Source organism: Branchiostoma floridae, chromosome 3, assembly GCF_000003815.2.
Source record: "Branchiostoma floridae strain S238N-H82 chromosome 3, Bfl_VNyyK, whole genome shotgun sequence".
NCBI lineage: Eukaryota > Metazoa > Chordata > Leptocardii > Amphioxiformes > Branchiostomatidae > Branchiostoma > Branchiostoma floridae.
The window spans coordinates 31,868,169-31,884,426 of NC_049981.1; the positions used below are offsets into that span (position 1 = coordinate 31,868,169).

Below are 16,258 nucleotides of genomic sequence, written 5' to 3' on the forward strand. Positions count from 1 at the left end.
GCATAACATCGAAACAACGTCAATGGCTTTTGTAAGCTATGTAAGGAATATCTAGATGAAGTTCTACATAAGCGGACGCGTAATAGAAATATCAACAGTAGGATAAAAATAAGTCATCATTCCTGATTTCATTGTTGATTTGGCTTTGATGTACACAGCAAATTAATGAATTGGAAATAAGTATCGAGACATAAGTAACGTTATACTTACTTGATGGTCCCAAAACTTCCTATGATTTCACGGCCTACTTGACGTGGCAGAGCAACAGTCAAGTTGTGTTCGTACCCAAATCGAAGGAGCATGTGGAATAGCAAAGAAGACCCACACTTGTGAACCTTCATTAAAGCCACGTTAACATGCGGCCGACAGGTTCCGTTGCTATATGGCAACAAAAAACAAGATTCCTTTTTTTACCTTTGCTGGAAAAGTTCATCCTCCTAACGCCCGGTCCCCAACGGCATTAGCCTATGGGGCCCTGCTATCTCATGCCCTATCAGTGGTTATTATGATTGTCGCCACAAACCAGCTGTCAACCAATCAGAGAATAGGCTTTTCTTGGGCTTTTTGTTGTCGCAAGCTGTCTCGCAAAGGCCGCTGGGAAGCTATCAGCCAATTATGTTACGTATTACATAGCTCCATCCTCCTACGCCCGATCCCCAACGGCTGACTGCCCATATAAGGGCAAGATCATTAATATTTATAAGTAGGTCGGTCCCTAACTGGTCTGAGTGCACAAGATAGCAGAGGTAAACACAATGAGTTTTGACACGACTATGATCCCTCTGCGTAGGAGAATGGAAAAGTTATGTTTATGTTTCGGGTCTGTCTGTCTGTGTGCTTGAACAGAATTACGTTATATTGTGGGCATTTGTGGCATTTTCAACTCTACTTTGTAAACCCCTGACAAGTGAGCTGCACGGTAGTTTATACAGGCTATGGTCAGTGGCAGTTACGGCTGATGCACTCATATTCATGGCACGGCCGTTTGTTTAACAGATCATTATCAGTGAAGGAGATGCCACATACAGTCAAACCTGTCTATAGCGGCCACTCAAGGGACCGGACAAATTTGGCCACTATAGACAGGTGGCCTCTGTATAGAGGTGGCAACTTATAGATAAAATACCCAAGGTACGGACAAAAAGTGGCCACTATGGACAGGTGGCCCCTCTGTAGAGGTGGCCCCTAATACAGGTTTGACTGTACAAGCGCATCTGTTGGATCTGGACATTCAAAACAAGGTAAAGAACCAATTATTATGCAAGTTCCTTCAGTGTTACGCATTGTGTCTCATTTATAACAAATAAAGACGACATCATCCCTTTTTAAAAATAGCTTCTGATTCATTATCAATATCATAAATGTAACTAAGTATGATGAAGAAACTGGTCTGAGGAAGTGTGTTGCTATGGCGTAGTAAAACCCGACACCCCATGGCAGGATAAATGTTATGCTCCACCATTTGCACTCATATATACAGTATTAGTAGAGTCTTAATATACAAGGTATTTGACCCTTTCCATCTTTACCGTCACCCCAGCATGGTCCGTACCGTGCTTGTTTATGTAAACATTACAAGATACAAAAGCAGAACCGAGCGGTATGCAGGTCGCAAATGTGAACTATTTTGTCCCGAGGTCATACCGTTGCCGTGTCAGTACCAGTTTGTGCACAAATATTCATGGCACGAATGTTTGTTAACAGATCGTTTGTATCAGTGTAGAAAAAGCCATGCACGGGCATTGTGGTATCTATTAGATCTCGGAGCGCCTATTTGGTCAACAGCAATGTTTATTTGGTGTGAGACAAAGTTGGTGACAACGTTAGAGATCGCCAAGCTTGTAGTGCTGACCTGCCTGTGTCACACTCTGTCTATGTGACCACGGCTTTTTATATTTAAACCATTGCGCCCGATTTTTCCCGACTTACGACGACGTACTGCGCTTATGCCGCCGCATAACCCAATCGTAGTATAGGCATACCTCTGAAAAGACAGAACTGCAGATGATGCATCAGTCATATCCTGAAATAAAAACACAAAAAAGACTAATCATAATGGTCGAACGGTTCTAATCATTTAAGTCACTTCTTCCCGACCACACGAGCTAGCTATCTACTAATCAAAAGGTGACCATAGCTTCTCCAAAACACGAGAATGACGAGATACTAAAATCCAGCCATGGCATAGGCAAATCTAACCATTTCGAGATCTCATCAAGATATACCAAATACGATAATCAATCTATCAAAGCCCTTTCGAGTTATTGACAACTTGGACAGTGCTATTTATAATACCTTAGTACTTTACCTTTGTGTCACTGTGTAAAGTCACATTCCGCTGGGTGCTGTTTGTGGCTGAAGTTTGGGACTGGAAGTCTTGTAGTGCAATGTGGTCAGCAAACTTTTGCTTAAGTTGTGGTCTTGAAGCATCCATATAAACCTTGGTGGGACCATTGTGAATAAGATGAAGATCGACAGTTTACTATTCGTTTCAATGCAAGCAGAATATCAAGCAGTAACACTGTCCGGAATATATATTTTCGTCTATTTACAATTATTTAAAAGGACATTCGTGTTTTGTTGTTTATCTGTGCACTGTCAGAGTTCTTCCCGGTTTTTAAGATTCAAGGTTCTATTGAACACATATAACATTTTCTTGAACAGATAACATTTCGTGAACACATGTAACATTTCTTGAACACATACAACACTTCTTGAGAACATGTAATATTTCTTGAACACATATAGAATTTCTTAAACACGGGTAACACTAGTTCTTGATGCTCTCATGGTATCGGTTACATACCGATATTGCTAACAATGGTAGAACACTTTAACTTATTTATATATTAACAGACCTGGACGTCGTAAAACGATGTCATCATGAACAAGACGAGAAGCAAGAAGACGGCACCGAGAAGTCTTGTGCCCTGCATACTGGAGTTTTTCACCTAATGATAGAACATGGAATAGTCGTTCATGTTTTCCCATTCTTGAAGCGCAGATAGCAATTATCCAACATTATAAAACTGTATCATTTGACATTTCTTCACAAACCCTAAAAACATGGCAAACTGTAATAAAAGTAGTGACCTTGTATTTAATGTCATTTTTAAACGTAAAAAAATCAACCTAGAACATTGAAAACAACGGCTTAGTTCAATGGCTCGCCCTGTCCGCGACAGCAATATCACGCGCCTCCCTTTAAAGAAATCACGGCCACATAATACCTAACCTCTGCATTTAGAATAGGTACGGATGTCTAGGGGCAAAGACGTAGAATAAAATCTAATTGTATCTCTGATCTGAGCGCCCACACCTTAGCCGGCAGTTAGGACCTGTCACTTACAATCCCCCTCCCCGAAGATCTGCAAGGCGGTTACAGAAAATTTACCAACGAAATTCAGGCGAGAAAGATACGATCATAAATGAGGGCTGCACGACGCAATTAATAGCGTAAATATGGGCGGTACCATGACACGGGAATTGCTTGAAAAAAAAGCGGGTGATATATAATGAATGAACGAAGACCTTTATTGTACGTTTTAGAAATGCTACTTAGATCATATACTAGTACCTATAGAACCACGGCGGTAACGAGCAACATGAATGAAGTACGTAGCCTCTACTAGGCTCCATGTGGGGTCCCCGGAAAAACAGTACATGTATAACATACCAGAGGACTTTGCCGGCCATATAGTAGCACAATTTACGCCCTCAAAATCCAGCCACCCGTGGAGCCTGGTAGCCTGCTGTGAAGCCTTGATTGTTGTTGCGGCTGATCGGACGTACGTGAGCACTTGAAGATGACGCCAAAGACCAAGAAATGATGTTCACTGACTCGGCGCATGTCTTAAGTGCAGCGAGCCGAGTTTTGTGTTGGGCGTGTCAAAGTTATGTGACGTCAACTGCCCCGCGTACCCACTCTCTCACTCATGGCAGGGTATTGTCACTCTCTCTGAGGAACCCCTCCCTCGAACTACTCCAGACTAGGGCTGGGTATCGGTACAGCGTACCGGTACAAAACCGGTTTTTCTTATTGGACCGGCCCTGAAAAAAATTAGGTGGACCGGATGTCGGACCGATTAGAAAATTAACAGATTATTTTATCAAGCGTCCACACGTTTTGACGCTTGCAGGTGGAAGAAAATAACAAGAGTGAAGTAGAGTAGAGTTTATAGTCATTTCTACCAAGTTTTACAGTCAATCGTACAGGTGCAGTTAGCGTTGTAGGATTTCAAAACGTCAGTGTAAGTCTAATACTCCACCAAACAGATTTCTTTGTAGTGAAATGGACCATTGGTATGAGTCATACTGCATCAGGTTCAGGTTTGGACCTGGACCTTAACCTTTGGACCTGAACCTGAATTTTCTGTACCGATACCCAGCCCTACTCCAGACTCTTCTGCATCTTGCAGTCTCAGACTCACAGTGGCCAGGTGGGGCCTAGGTGTTTCTGCAGGTTGTCTCTCCACCTGGTGGCTGTCCTCCCTCTGCGTCTCCTACATTCTCTGGGAGTCCACTCCGTGACCCGTAGCGTCCACCTGTTGTCCTGTAGCCTCGCTACTTGGTAGAGATTACAATAAACGGTACTCTACTTCGCTCGTTATTTTCTTTAATATGTAATCCCCAAACATGGGAATTTCTACCGATTATCCTCTTCATTTTCTAATAGGTCTATCATCCGGTCCACCATCCGGTCCACCATCCGGTCCACCATCCGGTCCACCATCCGGTCCACCATCCGATCCACCACCCGGTCCACCATTCGATCCACCATCCGGTCCACCATCCGGTCCACCATTCGGTCCACCATCCGGTCCACCATCCGGTCCACCATCCGATCCACCATCCGGTCCACCGAAATTTTACAGATCCGTTTTTTCTGGACCGGTCCAATAAGAAAAACCGGTTTTGTACCGGTACCCACCCCTAGCTGTGATGATGTCTAACTCCTGTCCCGTGTACCCAAGGGCTTAACAAACTAGAAAGGCCGATATTTGCTTACGACCAAATTCAGCATATTTCACTGCCCATCTCATCTCCAATGCAAAAAATGACTGCTCCATATAAACCTTTGGTTTAAAAATACCTCGAAATTTAAAATAAATCATTCTGAAGTTCTGTTGGCACATTTACCGGGCATCTCTATACCAAATTCAAGCCATTTGGTTGTAATACCATGGCGCAAGAGCCAAAAATATACATTTTTTTTTTTGGTTTCTGATATATGCTCACCGAATTCCAGGTCATTTGGTCCTGCTTACTTTCTATATACCAAAGCTGCCCCCTCTCATTGCGCATTGCAGTTTGATATTGCTCTTTCTGTTGCTTTGACTCACATAACACCATAAATGTGTAACGTTATATCATTGAAATGCTAGTAATGTGCATTTTCATGTATTGTTGCAGCAGTTTATAATTTTGTCCGGGTCATAAGGGTTGACACAACACTGACAATAAAGCAATAAAACACACTTTTTCACTAAAATTTGTATTTTGCTTGCATATTCTACATTTTATGCGTGAATTTCTTAACTGCAAAATCTCTTTTTTTATCATAGTCTATGGTAAGTTGTCCGCACCTATTAAATGTAAAAAGTAGATTTTTCCACAATCATTCACACTAAGCTCTAAGCACCGGTAAAATAACATTATCAACCACAGTACAGCTCCTAAGGTGCCCTGTACATGTAGTTGCAGTGTACCGTGTTAGTTCATGGGCCAGTACCCATAATTTCACAAATTGGTACCTGTCTTATATCTATATAACGTTAGTATAATAATTGATCAAGAAAAGTACAATGTCAAAATAACTTATTACTTATATTCATCACTGAGTAGCCTTGTTCTTTCAAGACTTTTGTGATGTTTTTTTCTAAATAATTTTCAATATACTATGACGTAGTCCTGCATCCACTTGTTAATCGTTAATAGGGTGGATTCGTCAGCTGTCTCGTCCAACTCTGTGACAAGTTGGCTTTTTGAGTATTTCTTTATCTTTACTAACAAATCAATCGGTCATATATAACTATCCTAGAGATTGCAGTTTGTTGTTTATTCAGTGATCTCTGCTGCACTTTTGTAATATAGTTCCTTACGTCACCTGCCCACCATCAACGTTCAGCAAACTGGGGAAAACTTTAGTGTAACCAAACAAGATTTCAAACATCAGGCCACAGCAAGTAAAGTAAGACATCCTCTGCAGACTGCAAAAATAGTGCGATAGGGCGAAAAAAAAACAAGATGGGTGGAAAAAAAAGATGGCTACATTTTCAAAAATAGGCACCACTATGGCCAGGTAGCTGCTATGCAAAGGTGGCCGTTAATACAGGTTTTACTGTACCTCGCAAGTGCCACTTCTACAAGTACAATTATTAGGCTACAACACAATATATTTGCCAATTTTGGTACTTTATCGTCATGTTGACAAACCCTGCCGAAGAAAAAAATTCTTGTTTTCTTGTTTGTCAGGCGAAAATTAATGCGCGCGCTGATGTCATCCATAAAATTTACTTGCTGTGGCCTCACTACAAAAGTTAGCCTGACTAAAATCGCGCTCCTAGCGGCGCTGGCTGGCCCTACAAATTCACTGCGAGGAGCCAGCGATCGAGATATATCGTGTAAACATAGGCTGTACAAAAGTTATCAATAGTTACTGACTAAAGAAGTTTCCAAGAAAGGAGGGAGACTTTCCCGACCAAGAACATATCATGACACCGTCACGGCACAGCAAATATGTCAAATAAGTGAAAACACTTTCTCTGACAGCTCGAAACACGGAAGTAAACAATGTTTTGTTCATAACCACCTTTGACCTTTTCAACCTTCAACCTACAGGAAGAAAAATTAGATTTTCCACTTTTTGCATTCATCAAAAAACTAAAAGAATGTCAACATAACTATTTCAATGAATTATTCTTTTGATTTTACTATGAAATGTTTGTTTTAAAAATAGTTTTTATGAAAAAAAAAAAGTCAGGTTATTTTTTTCTGGATGAGTCAGTGTGACAACTTCCGGTATATGTCAGTGCGGGAAGTTTGCGGCTGACTGTAGCGCTATTTTAGACCTGACCACAAGGGACTACCCGCTCTGACGCACACATAGGCATCGTACAACCTTAGCACATCTTAAATCATCTGTGAACTCGCTGGAAACTCAGAAATATGGACGATTCGTGCGACGGTAAGTTTGGCGTTTGTTGCCCCCTCCCTCTTTTTTCGCCGATCAATATTTACATGTAACGCCGTCATGTTTTGACTTGCCTCGTTGCGTCTGAGAATAATCAATTGTCTGTAGCCAAGCATGAAATGTTACTGTAGATTAATTTTTCTATTACCAACGCGTTGATAGAGGGGCAAAAATCTATGTTGTTCAAGGCACTTCAAGTTCAAGCTATGGTGGCTAATTTCGAGCTAAAAAGGTGCTCATTCGATTAGTAAAATCAATAAAAAATTATACTACTGTATATAATGATTTAACGTATACGGGACTGTAATGCATAAATTTGTAACATAAAGAGTTGAAAATACATTTGTATAGTCGTGTAATTTATTTTAGTTATACCCAGAAGTACATGATGTCATGCTCTTGGCACTAACAGCAAGGCCACTTATGTGCATCTGCCTATGATTAGTATGAATGATGGCAGGGTTTAGCAAAATGCAAGGACATCTATCATGCCCAAGGCCCCTTATGTGCTTGTTAGTGTAGTTACGTAGTAGTCAAGGCAAATCAGGTACGGTAACCCTGAACCCAAGATGGACAGATGATTGTGCACTGATGTCATGTACTGGTAATGTGATGGAGCAGGAGTTATGATAATGTAATCAAGGCTGCAAGGCAGACACTGAAGCCGTCATGATATTATGTACAAAAACATGTTACATGTATATGTTACAGTCAGCCTGGAATGATGTAATGATGTTAGAATGTCCACCTATAATTTGTGTCTTGATAACTACAATTGAAAGTCCACAGTCTACAGCAGAAATATGTAACGTTAGCTTACAGCGGAAAAAAGGGTCCAGAAAAATATTGGACCACAACATCAGTACATGGGTACATACACAAAGGTTTTGACACTGTTGTCTCTTAATTGTAATCCACAAGGCAATTGAATTTGATGAAATTTTGTAGTCGTACATCTTAAATATTTTACAAAGCAGATACAGATTACTAGTGGTGACTTCTCTCCAAGGAATTTCCTTCTCATGTGCGAGAAATTCAAGTATTTCCTGTAGATGTTGGTTCAGGGCAAGTCTGTCCAATGATCTAGTACAATGTCACTGTCTTGTCTGAAAAGAAAGTAATCAAGATGTCTTTTGATGTCTCCAACTAGTCCAAGTAACATTCTCTGTGTCTATATATGGAATACTGAAGGGCATGATGTCATCAGAAATTTATGGGGCTCCATATCAGAGAATAACACCACAAGGTTATTCATTGAATGTGGGGATTGAGAAGTCTTTTCAGTCTGTGTGTGTCTGTTTCTACTATTTCTATTCGTACACAATACAGTACTGATATACAACCATGCTGCTGTTTTTGTCTATGGGTCTGGAAGGGTCTGCTCACCTTGTTAGTTAAAATTTAGATATGGCAATGCCCTTCTTAATCTTATAACAACCAATTATAACAAGAAGTTTCAATATAACAAGAAGATGAATTTTTATTCCAGTAAGGTACTGGTCAACTAAATCTACCTTAGGATAATAGTTTTCTTTTACATAACCAGTTAATATTACCTTTCACTTTCACCTGCTGAGGTTTTGATGCCTAATCGACATTATCTATTATGAAACTACATTGATTTGATCATTTCTGTTTCTTCCCTCAGCCCCAGCTGAAGATCTCCCCAGCCCCCGTCTGGACTCCCGGGATGAACACGACGCAGCGCCGGCCCGAGGCAGGGCGGCCGCGGCAAGCGCTGACACCACAGACGCGCAGAAGGGCGCATCGGCTGGGGTCATGAAATTCCTGGGGTGAGTGCTGCTGTTTTGACACTTAAACACCCCTTCCTTCTTGTCTAGGACATCGTCATGTACATTGTATTCAGTGTTCTGAACTTCGGAAGAGGATATGAAGACTCAGAGCACTACTAAGCTCAAATACTAGCTAGTAACCCAATCCTCCAAGTCGACTCCTTAACTCTTACATTTGTCGGTCAAAGTCTCCAGGTCCCAGCCCTGGTCTAAGGCCACACCAATTTAATTTCTTGGTTCACGGATTTTTTCATAAAACACATGGAGCGAGAGGGCAAAATAAAAATAAAAACAAAAATTGTAAAATGGTTGGGGTAAAGGTAACGACTAATCCAAAACATAAAGAAAAAAGTTTTCAGCTTGAAAAAAGTACAAAAACGCTATTATTGTACAGTAACAGGACCTATACCCACACTTTAAGGAGCTTATAATATAAAGGCCAATTTGCTACCCCAGAAAGTTGGTGAATGGTTTCATTAATGGTGAAAATTTGCCGAGTGGCAATTCTTTTTTTTTTTCCAAAAAATAGGAGCGAGTGAATCCGTGAACCAAGAAATTAAAATGGTGTGGCCTAAGCCTTACAAAATCCAAACGGAACACAGGGCAGCCCAATATGTCTTCATAACACGTGTGCAGGCATGAAATATTTGCCATAAAAATTTTTTTTTTTAATTTTAGTTTGCAGATAAAAGTTACAAACAATATGTGATTTTTGAAAAGATTATTCTTTCTATTTGGGTTTCGAAGTGTATTCTACAGGAAAGAAAACAACTTGCAATTCAGCAAGCTAAAAGAAAAAAGCCTGGTATTATGAATCACATATTGCAGAAAACTGAAATAAAGTATTTTGAGTCCTGTAGATCAATGCAGGTGAGGTAGATAGTTGATGTATGGGTTATACCAGTTGCCATCGGGGATATATCACCCCTTGTTTTTTTTGCGGGGTCACATGCCCTTCTGCGGCTGATACAAGACGGGGATGCGCCAGGTCTCCCGTCCGGGTGAATGATGTAAATCACCATGTTGCTGATACAAGACAGAGGTTTGCCAAGTATTCATCCGGGTGATTTGAAATAAATCACCAACTCCAGACAGAAGGATTTGCAGCATCGCACACTGGAGCATGCCCCTAGCCTGGTATCCAGCCGTATTATAGCTCCCGAGTCTCCTCTGTCCTCTTGACAAATTCTCTGCATTTCAGGAGATGATAGAACAGACTCGGGAGCTATAATACGGCTGGATACCAGGCCAGCATGCTCCTAGAGTCCTACTCTTTTTTTTAAGGTGTAAAGACCTCCATTTAACGTCATTTAACGATCCATGTATCTTGTCTTCTCCTAGCAGCATCAAGGGGAGAAGCCCACGGGAATCCCCCATGGACACCGGCTCGGGAGATGAGGACTTCAGTTTTGTGTACAACATGAACCACCCTCGCAGGGGGCAGGCCATCATCATCAACAACAAGGACTTCGAAAAACACACAGGTTATTTGTTTATTAAGATTTGCCACACATGGATAAATTTCAACAGCGCGTAACTTACACCAATGTGTACAAAGATTAGGACTGGTGTTATCTGTGGCATGGCACAAAGAACACCAGTCCTAATCTTTGTACATATAGGTGTAAGTTACGTGCTGTTGAAATTTATCCAATGAGGATGTCCCTTCCTTTTCCTGGAGGAAACCCATCTGTAGATACATGTACATGTATATTTGTGGTTTTAACAGCTGTATAACCTCATTAGCCTGTGTTTACACAATCTCTCGCTGGCTGGAGTTAATTACCCCTCCTCCTAGGGCTGCGGCAATTGTAAGGCCGGCCGCTAGGGGCGTGATTTTAGTCAGGCTATATAATCTCGTGTCATTTTTACGTTACCCCTGTTGTCCGTGTGCAGGCATGAACACCAGAAGAGGAACGGATCTGGACGCCAACAACCTCTACAGGATCTTCTCCAAGCTGGGCTTCGAGACAAAAGTGTTTGACAACCTGCCCTGCAGGAAGATTCTTTCAGTGCTGCAGCTGGGTAAGGGTTTTGATATTCTTTCCGAACCTTACCTTAGATATTAGTCTCTCCCAGGCCTCTTTCTACGGCAAATTGGGCCACCCTTCTCCAAATGTGTCCGAGGCCTGTATATGTCGGGCAGGTTGCTATAAGCATGATTTAATGATGCTGCCCACTCCCCCAGCTGCTAGAGAGGACCACGCCGATGTGGACTGTTTCGCCTGTGCAATCCTGAGCCACGGGGAGGAGGGGGTCATATACGGGACGGACGGACACATGGAGGTCACAGAAATCACCAAGCCTTTCCGGGGGGACCGCTGCCCGGGCCTGGTGGGGAAACCCAAACTCTTCTTTCTACAGGTCAGTCGGAAGATGGAGTATGGGACATGTGGCGTTAATTTAGCATCTAGACTACATGTAACTCATGGTAACATGCATGCGTAATGGAGGAACGAGGCAGAAGGTTAAACCCAAACTCTTCTTTCTACAGGTCAGATTCTAGATGGTCAGAATGTATGATTTGGAATTGTTCAGCATAGTGATTTATTAACATGAAACATGTACTAGAAAAAGAACAGAAACAAATTTGTGCGACGTGAAAATTGTTCACATTACATGTCGATAGTGAATAACAAATTTTCTATTGCAGGACTGAATGAAGACGAGGGCATTTCATCTTCATGTTGTTTTAAAGGATGCACCCATATGTTTATTTACCAGGCGCATCAAGGGAATGATGCACTCATGTTTTTGTAAGAATGACACTAATTGTAAAGTATGTTTAAAGAAAATCTTACTATTTTCCCAGGCATGTCGAGGGAATGAGTTTGACCATGGAGTGGACATGCCTGACGCGCTGCCAGAGGTGCAAGACGAGCTGGACGCAGGAAACAAGGCCACACTTCCGGCTGAAGCTGACTTCCTACTGGCCTACAGCACAGTGCCAGGTGGGTTTGCCATGTACAAATGTCTTGGACTGTCTTAGAAATGTCTACAACATATTATATACAGGGGTAATGTTCAGCTGTGGTATACATGTACCTTCCCTTGTGTGCCATGATTGGCATCTGGGCCATGGTACACCCAGGCTCTACTATAGCCTTGTTTAACTTCTTAGGTTACTGATCCTGGTGTAACCCAGGGGCGTGGGTCATGTTACATACTAACCCAGCTGTTGTTACCCACCCAGACTACTACTAGTGTGGGTCGTGGTACACACTAACCCAGCTGCTGTGTTTACCCACCCAGGCTACTACCTGTGGCGTAACCTGGGGCATGGGTTGTGGTACATACTAACCCAGCTGTTGTGTTAACCCACCCAGGTTACTACTCGTGGCGTAACCCGGGGCGTGGGTCGTGGTACATACTAACCCAGCTGTTTTGTTTACCCCTCAAGGCTACTACTCGTGGCGTAACCCGGGGCATGGGTCGTGGTACATACTAACCCAGCTGTTGTGTTAACCCACCCAGGTTACTACTCGTGGTGCAACCTGGGGCGTGGGTCGTGGTACATACTAACCCAGCTGTTCTTACCCACCCAGGCTACTACTCGTGGCATAACCTGGGACGTGGTACATACTAACCCAGCTGTTGTTACCCACCCAGGTTACTACTCGTGGCGTAACCTGGGACGTGGGTCGTGGTACATACTAACCCACCCAGGTTACTACTCGTGGCGTAACCCGGGACGTGGGTCGTGGTCCTTTACATCCTTAACTAAAAGCTAGCTGAAGAAAATAGGCTGCTAGTTTATAGACTTGACTTTGGAATGAATAGTTGCAATTGCTAACCCAGCTGTTGTTACCCACCCAGGTTACTACTCGTGGCGTAACCCGGGTCGTGGGTCGTGGTACATCCAGGCGCTGTGTGCGGTGCTGGAGCGGGAGGGGACGGAGCTGGAGATCATGCAGCTGCTGACCCGGGTTAACAAGCTGGTGGCGTACGACTTCCACTCCAACTCCGACAACCCCTACATGAACCGCAAGAAGCAGATACCCTGCATCATGTCCATGTTAACGAAAGACCTGTTCCTCTCTCCGAAATCACAGTAAACAACAAATCAGTAAACAACAGTAAACAACAACAAAACAGTAAACAAGCAGATCCCCTGCATCATGTCAATGTTAACTAAAGACCTGTCCCTCTCTCCAAAATCACAGTAAACAACAAACAATAAACAACATCAAGCAGTAAACAAACAGATCCCCTGTATCATGTCAATGATTAGTTTCTACCTGGCTGACTACACTGGCTATAGAGAGAAAAGTTTGCAAGAGGAGTTTGGTAACCAAAGGGTTTCATTGGCTCTGGAAGGGAAATGTTAACCTTCCCATGGACTGACTCTCCTGACCTACTTAACCCCCTTTTTGCCAAATTTTACAATCTGAACCCCAGTAGGAAGGCCTGGTGAAAGCTATCCATGTTCACTAAAGACCTGTTCTTCTCAGTAGACAAAGAAATTACAGGGTTGACAATATGCAAAGTGCAAAGGTTTTCTTGCAGAACAGCATCAAGAAATGAATTGTTCATTTTATTCATAGGAATTTTATCTCTAAAAGACTTGTACTTATAGTGCTTTACTGAAGGCTAGCTGTAGAAAATGGGCTGCTAGTTTGCAGACTTGACTTTGGAATGAATAGGTGGGAGATATGTTATTGTAAAGTGAGGTAGTTGTAGCTACAGTTGAGTGATTAAAATCAATTAGATGAAATTAAAACTTGTGTAGAAGCTTCCAGCACTGTAGGGATAGCATTATTGTGAACTTTGTTTTCTACCCAGAGAACAGAGCATTTAATTATTATACTTTGTATGTATGCAAAATGTTCATTATGCTTTGCACAGAGTTGTCATAAAGTGTGACCTGCAGCAAAGAAAAGCCTTACGGACAAAACTAAGATGTTTGTATCATGTTAAGCATAGTGTAGTTTAAGAACTACTTAATGTGACATTGGCTGATAGCTTATTTTGTCCTTGTGTACGCACATGTTGTATTTGTATATGTGACATGGCCCAAGATTCGACCCATTATTGAAAAAAACATGTATGCTCAGGAAGTAAACTATTTTAGTTGTAAGACTTTCAAAAGTGCCCTTTTGTACATGGTACTGCTTTGGATGCTGAGCTTTATTTTAGCATATACATATAAGATACACACACATCACTGTATAGTTAGCCTGGTAACCTGCCATTACAATATCTCTGGTATATCTATGGTGCTGAGAGTGCTGTCAGCCCATCTAGCTTACACTATTATGATAGTGAACATGGAGAATTTTCACAGTGTTGGTTTCAATATTGTCACTGTATGCGATGGCAATGGTTAAAACCTCCATTTCTGTGGCCGCACCTGGGGCAATCTCTGTCATATTGAGGTCACCTGAGTTAGTGCCAAATCAAGGCAGCTGCTCCAAACCATTGCGATTTAACCACGCCTACTGTAAGCTTCAGCCCTGGCTGCAAAGAGAGAGTAGTTGGCCCACCCAATAATAATAATCAGAAACAATGGCTGTCAATAAGATCGGCAAAAAGAAAATGGCTTATGCTTTGTAAAACACCCCTATGTTGGCATGCATAGATGGTTACCAGGCTACTGGATAGTGAATGTGAGCCAGTCATTTTCTAAAACTAAGTCTTATTCATACAGCACATTACCATTATATGACCATTCCACAGCAATTGATGTTTTATTGAAATTTAAATCCATGCATTCCATGTGAATAAATGTTTGCAGCCATTTTCCCACCAAAAGTGTAAATTGCACTATCATTTTCATGATACGTATTAAATGTTAGGCAAGTATACAAGCACCACAAATCATATTGTTGTATCACTCATCTATATGATGAAACTAATTCCTTAGCTTTGAACTTGTCTGAACCTACACAATGTATCATGCAAACACCACGTCACAGCTCAAATAAAAGAAATGTACACGCTAATATCGTATTGTTACTTTTTCAGTTGAGATAATGATTACCTGTGATTGATTAGAATAGCTGAAAAACATGTTTGCCAAATAAAAAGGACATCTACGTGCACATTGTGGGTTCATCAAGAAGTACAGAAAGTTGCAACTCAATTAATGAATCTCCATCTCCCTCATTCAGATCTTCATCAGTGATGTCTTTTAAAAACATTTGTCTTTCTAAAACGCTGTTTTTGATTCTTTACTTTTTGTCCAATTTTTACACGTGTGAACTCTTATTCACAGTTTGACAAAAAATGAAGTATGCAAAAAACTGGTTCATAAAGCAAGAAAACTGCACTACTTACTTACTATATATTGAATGATCTTTATTTGCATGTTCCTGCCCATGTGGGCTAAATGCAGCAAATCCCGTGATGGGATACTAAAGACTAAGATGTAAGTACTATAACATGTAGTATTACAATTGAATAAACAATACATCTGCACTATGCTATCATTATATTTAACGTTTACATGACTCTTCCCTTTTCTTAAAACATGTGTATACGAACTCACAGAGTTTGTGTTGTACAAAGTTGTCTGTGGTTGTCATTATATGTACAAACAGGTTGTCGTTGGTTAACTCTTTACATCGTGTATCTACATTAACAGCACTGATAAAAGAGTTGCGCATGTCATTGTATAAAGAACACTCTAATATAAAATGGACTTCATTCTCTATACGGTTGGAGTTACAAAGTGTACAGAGTCTATTATTCGGAGGAGTATGGTTGTATCTTCCCACATCAATACGATTATGCGATGGTAATCTAACGTAAATACATAGCGTTAAAAATGTGTTTTTATCTGTGTTACAATAAAGCAAGCTTCCCGTGCCTGTACTTCTCTGAAACTATACCTTGAATGTGAAAAAGTAGCTTGCCTATTATCCACAGATGGCGTACCTTGAGTATTTTTTAGAAACAGGTGTTTTCAACCACTTGTTATGAAAACCTATAACATTATTGTGATGCTGCTCAGATAAATCCAGTATGGCATGAAACTGCCTTGAAGCAACTCAATTACGATATTATTGTCCACTGGTACTTTTTGTAAACAACTGGAGTACTGGTATTACTTGCCAAGCTGGCACTACATTCATCATGGCTTCCATATTGTTGGCACTTTTACAACTATCCAACAAATTTCACTTCTACAATTATATTCATGGCTACCTCCCTAGTGTCTCTTCTACAAGTATAACCATTAGGCATGTTTGACTATTTTGGTCTATCTGACCACGCCCGAAGAGGAAACATTCTCAGCTACAGTCGTTGTTTCAGCACCTCCTACACCCCTATG

At 41.4% G+C, this 16,258-nt stretch overlaps 1 protein-coding gene across 2 annotated transcripts; it reads left to right on the forward strand.

The window, feature by feature from the left end:
- The first annotated feature begins 6,979 nt into the window (after positions 1 to 6,979).
- LOC118411417 (caspase-7-like) lies at positions 6,980 to 13,041 on the forward strand. Of its 2 annotated transcripts, none has more exons than XM_035813692.1 (7): positions 6,980 to 7,186; positions 8,841 to 8,985; positions 10,327 to 10,469; positions 10,882 to 11,010; positions 11,174 to 11,349; positions 11,798 to 11,936; positions 12,802 to 13,041. In XM_035813692.1, exons 1-7 carry the CDS (start codon positions 7,168 to 7,170, stop codon positions 13,038 to 13,040), a joined length of 990 nt encoding a protein of 329 aa, XP_035669585.1. In that variant the 5' UTR covers positions 6,980 to 7,167; the 3' UTR covers position 13,041. The 2 variants fall into 2 exon arrangements, with proteins under 2 accessions (XP_035669585.1, XP_035669586.1); XM_035813693.1 differs by having other exon boundaries at positions 10,330 to 10,469.
- The last annotated feature ends 3,217 nt before the right edge of the window (positions 13,042 to 16,258 follow it).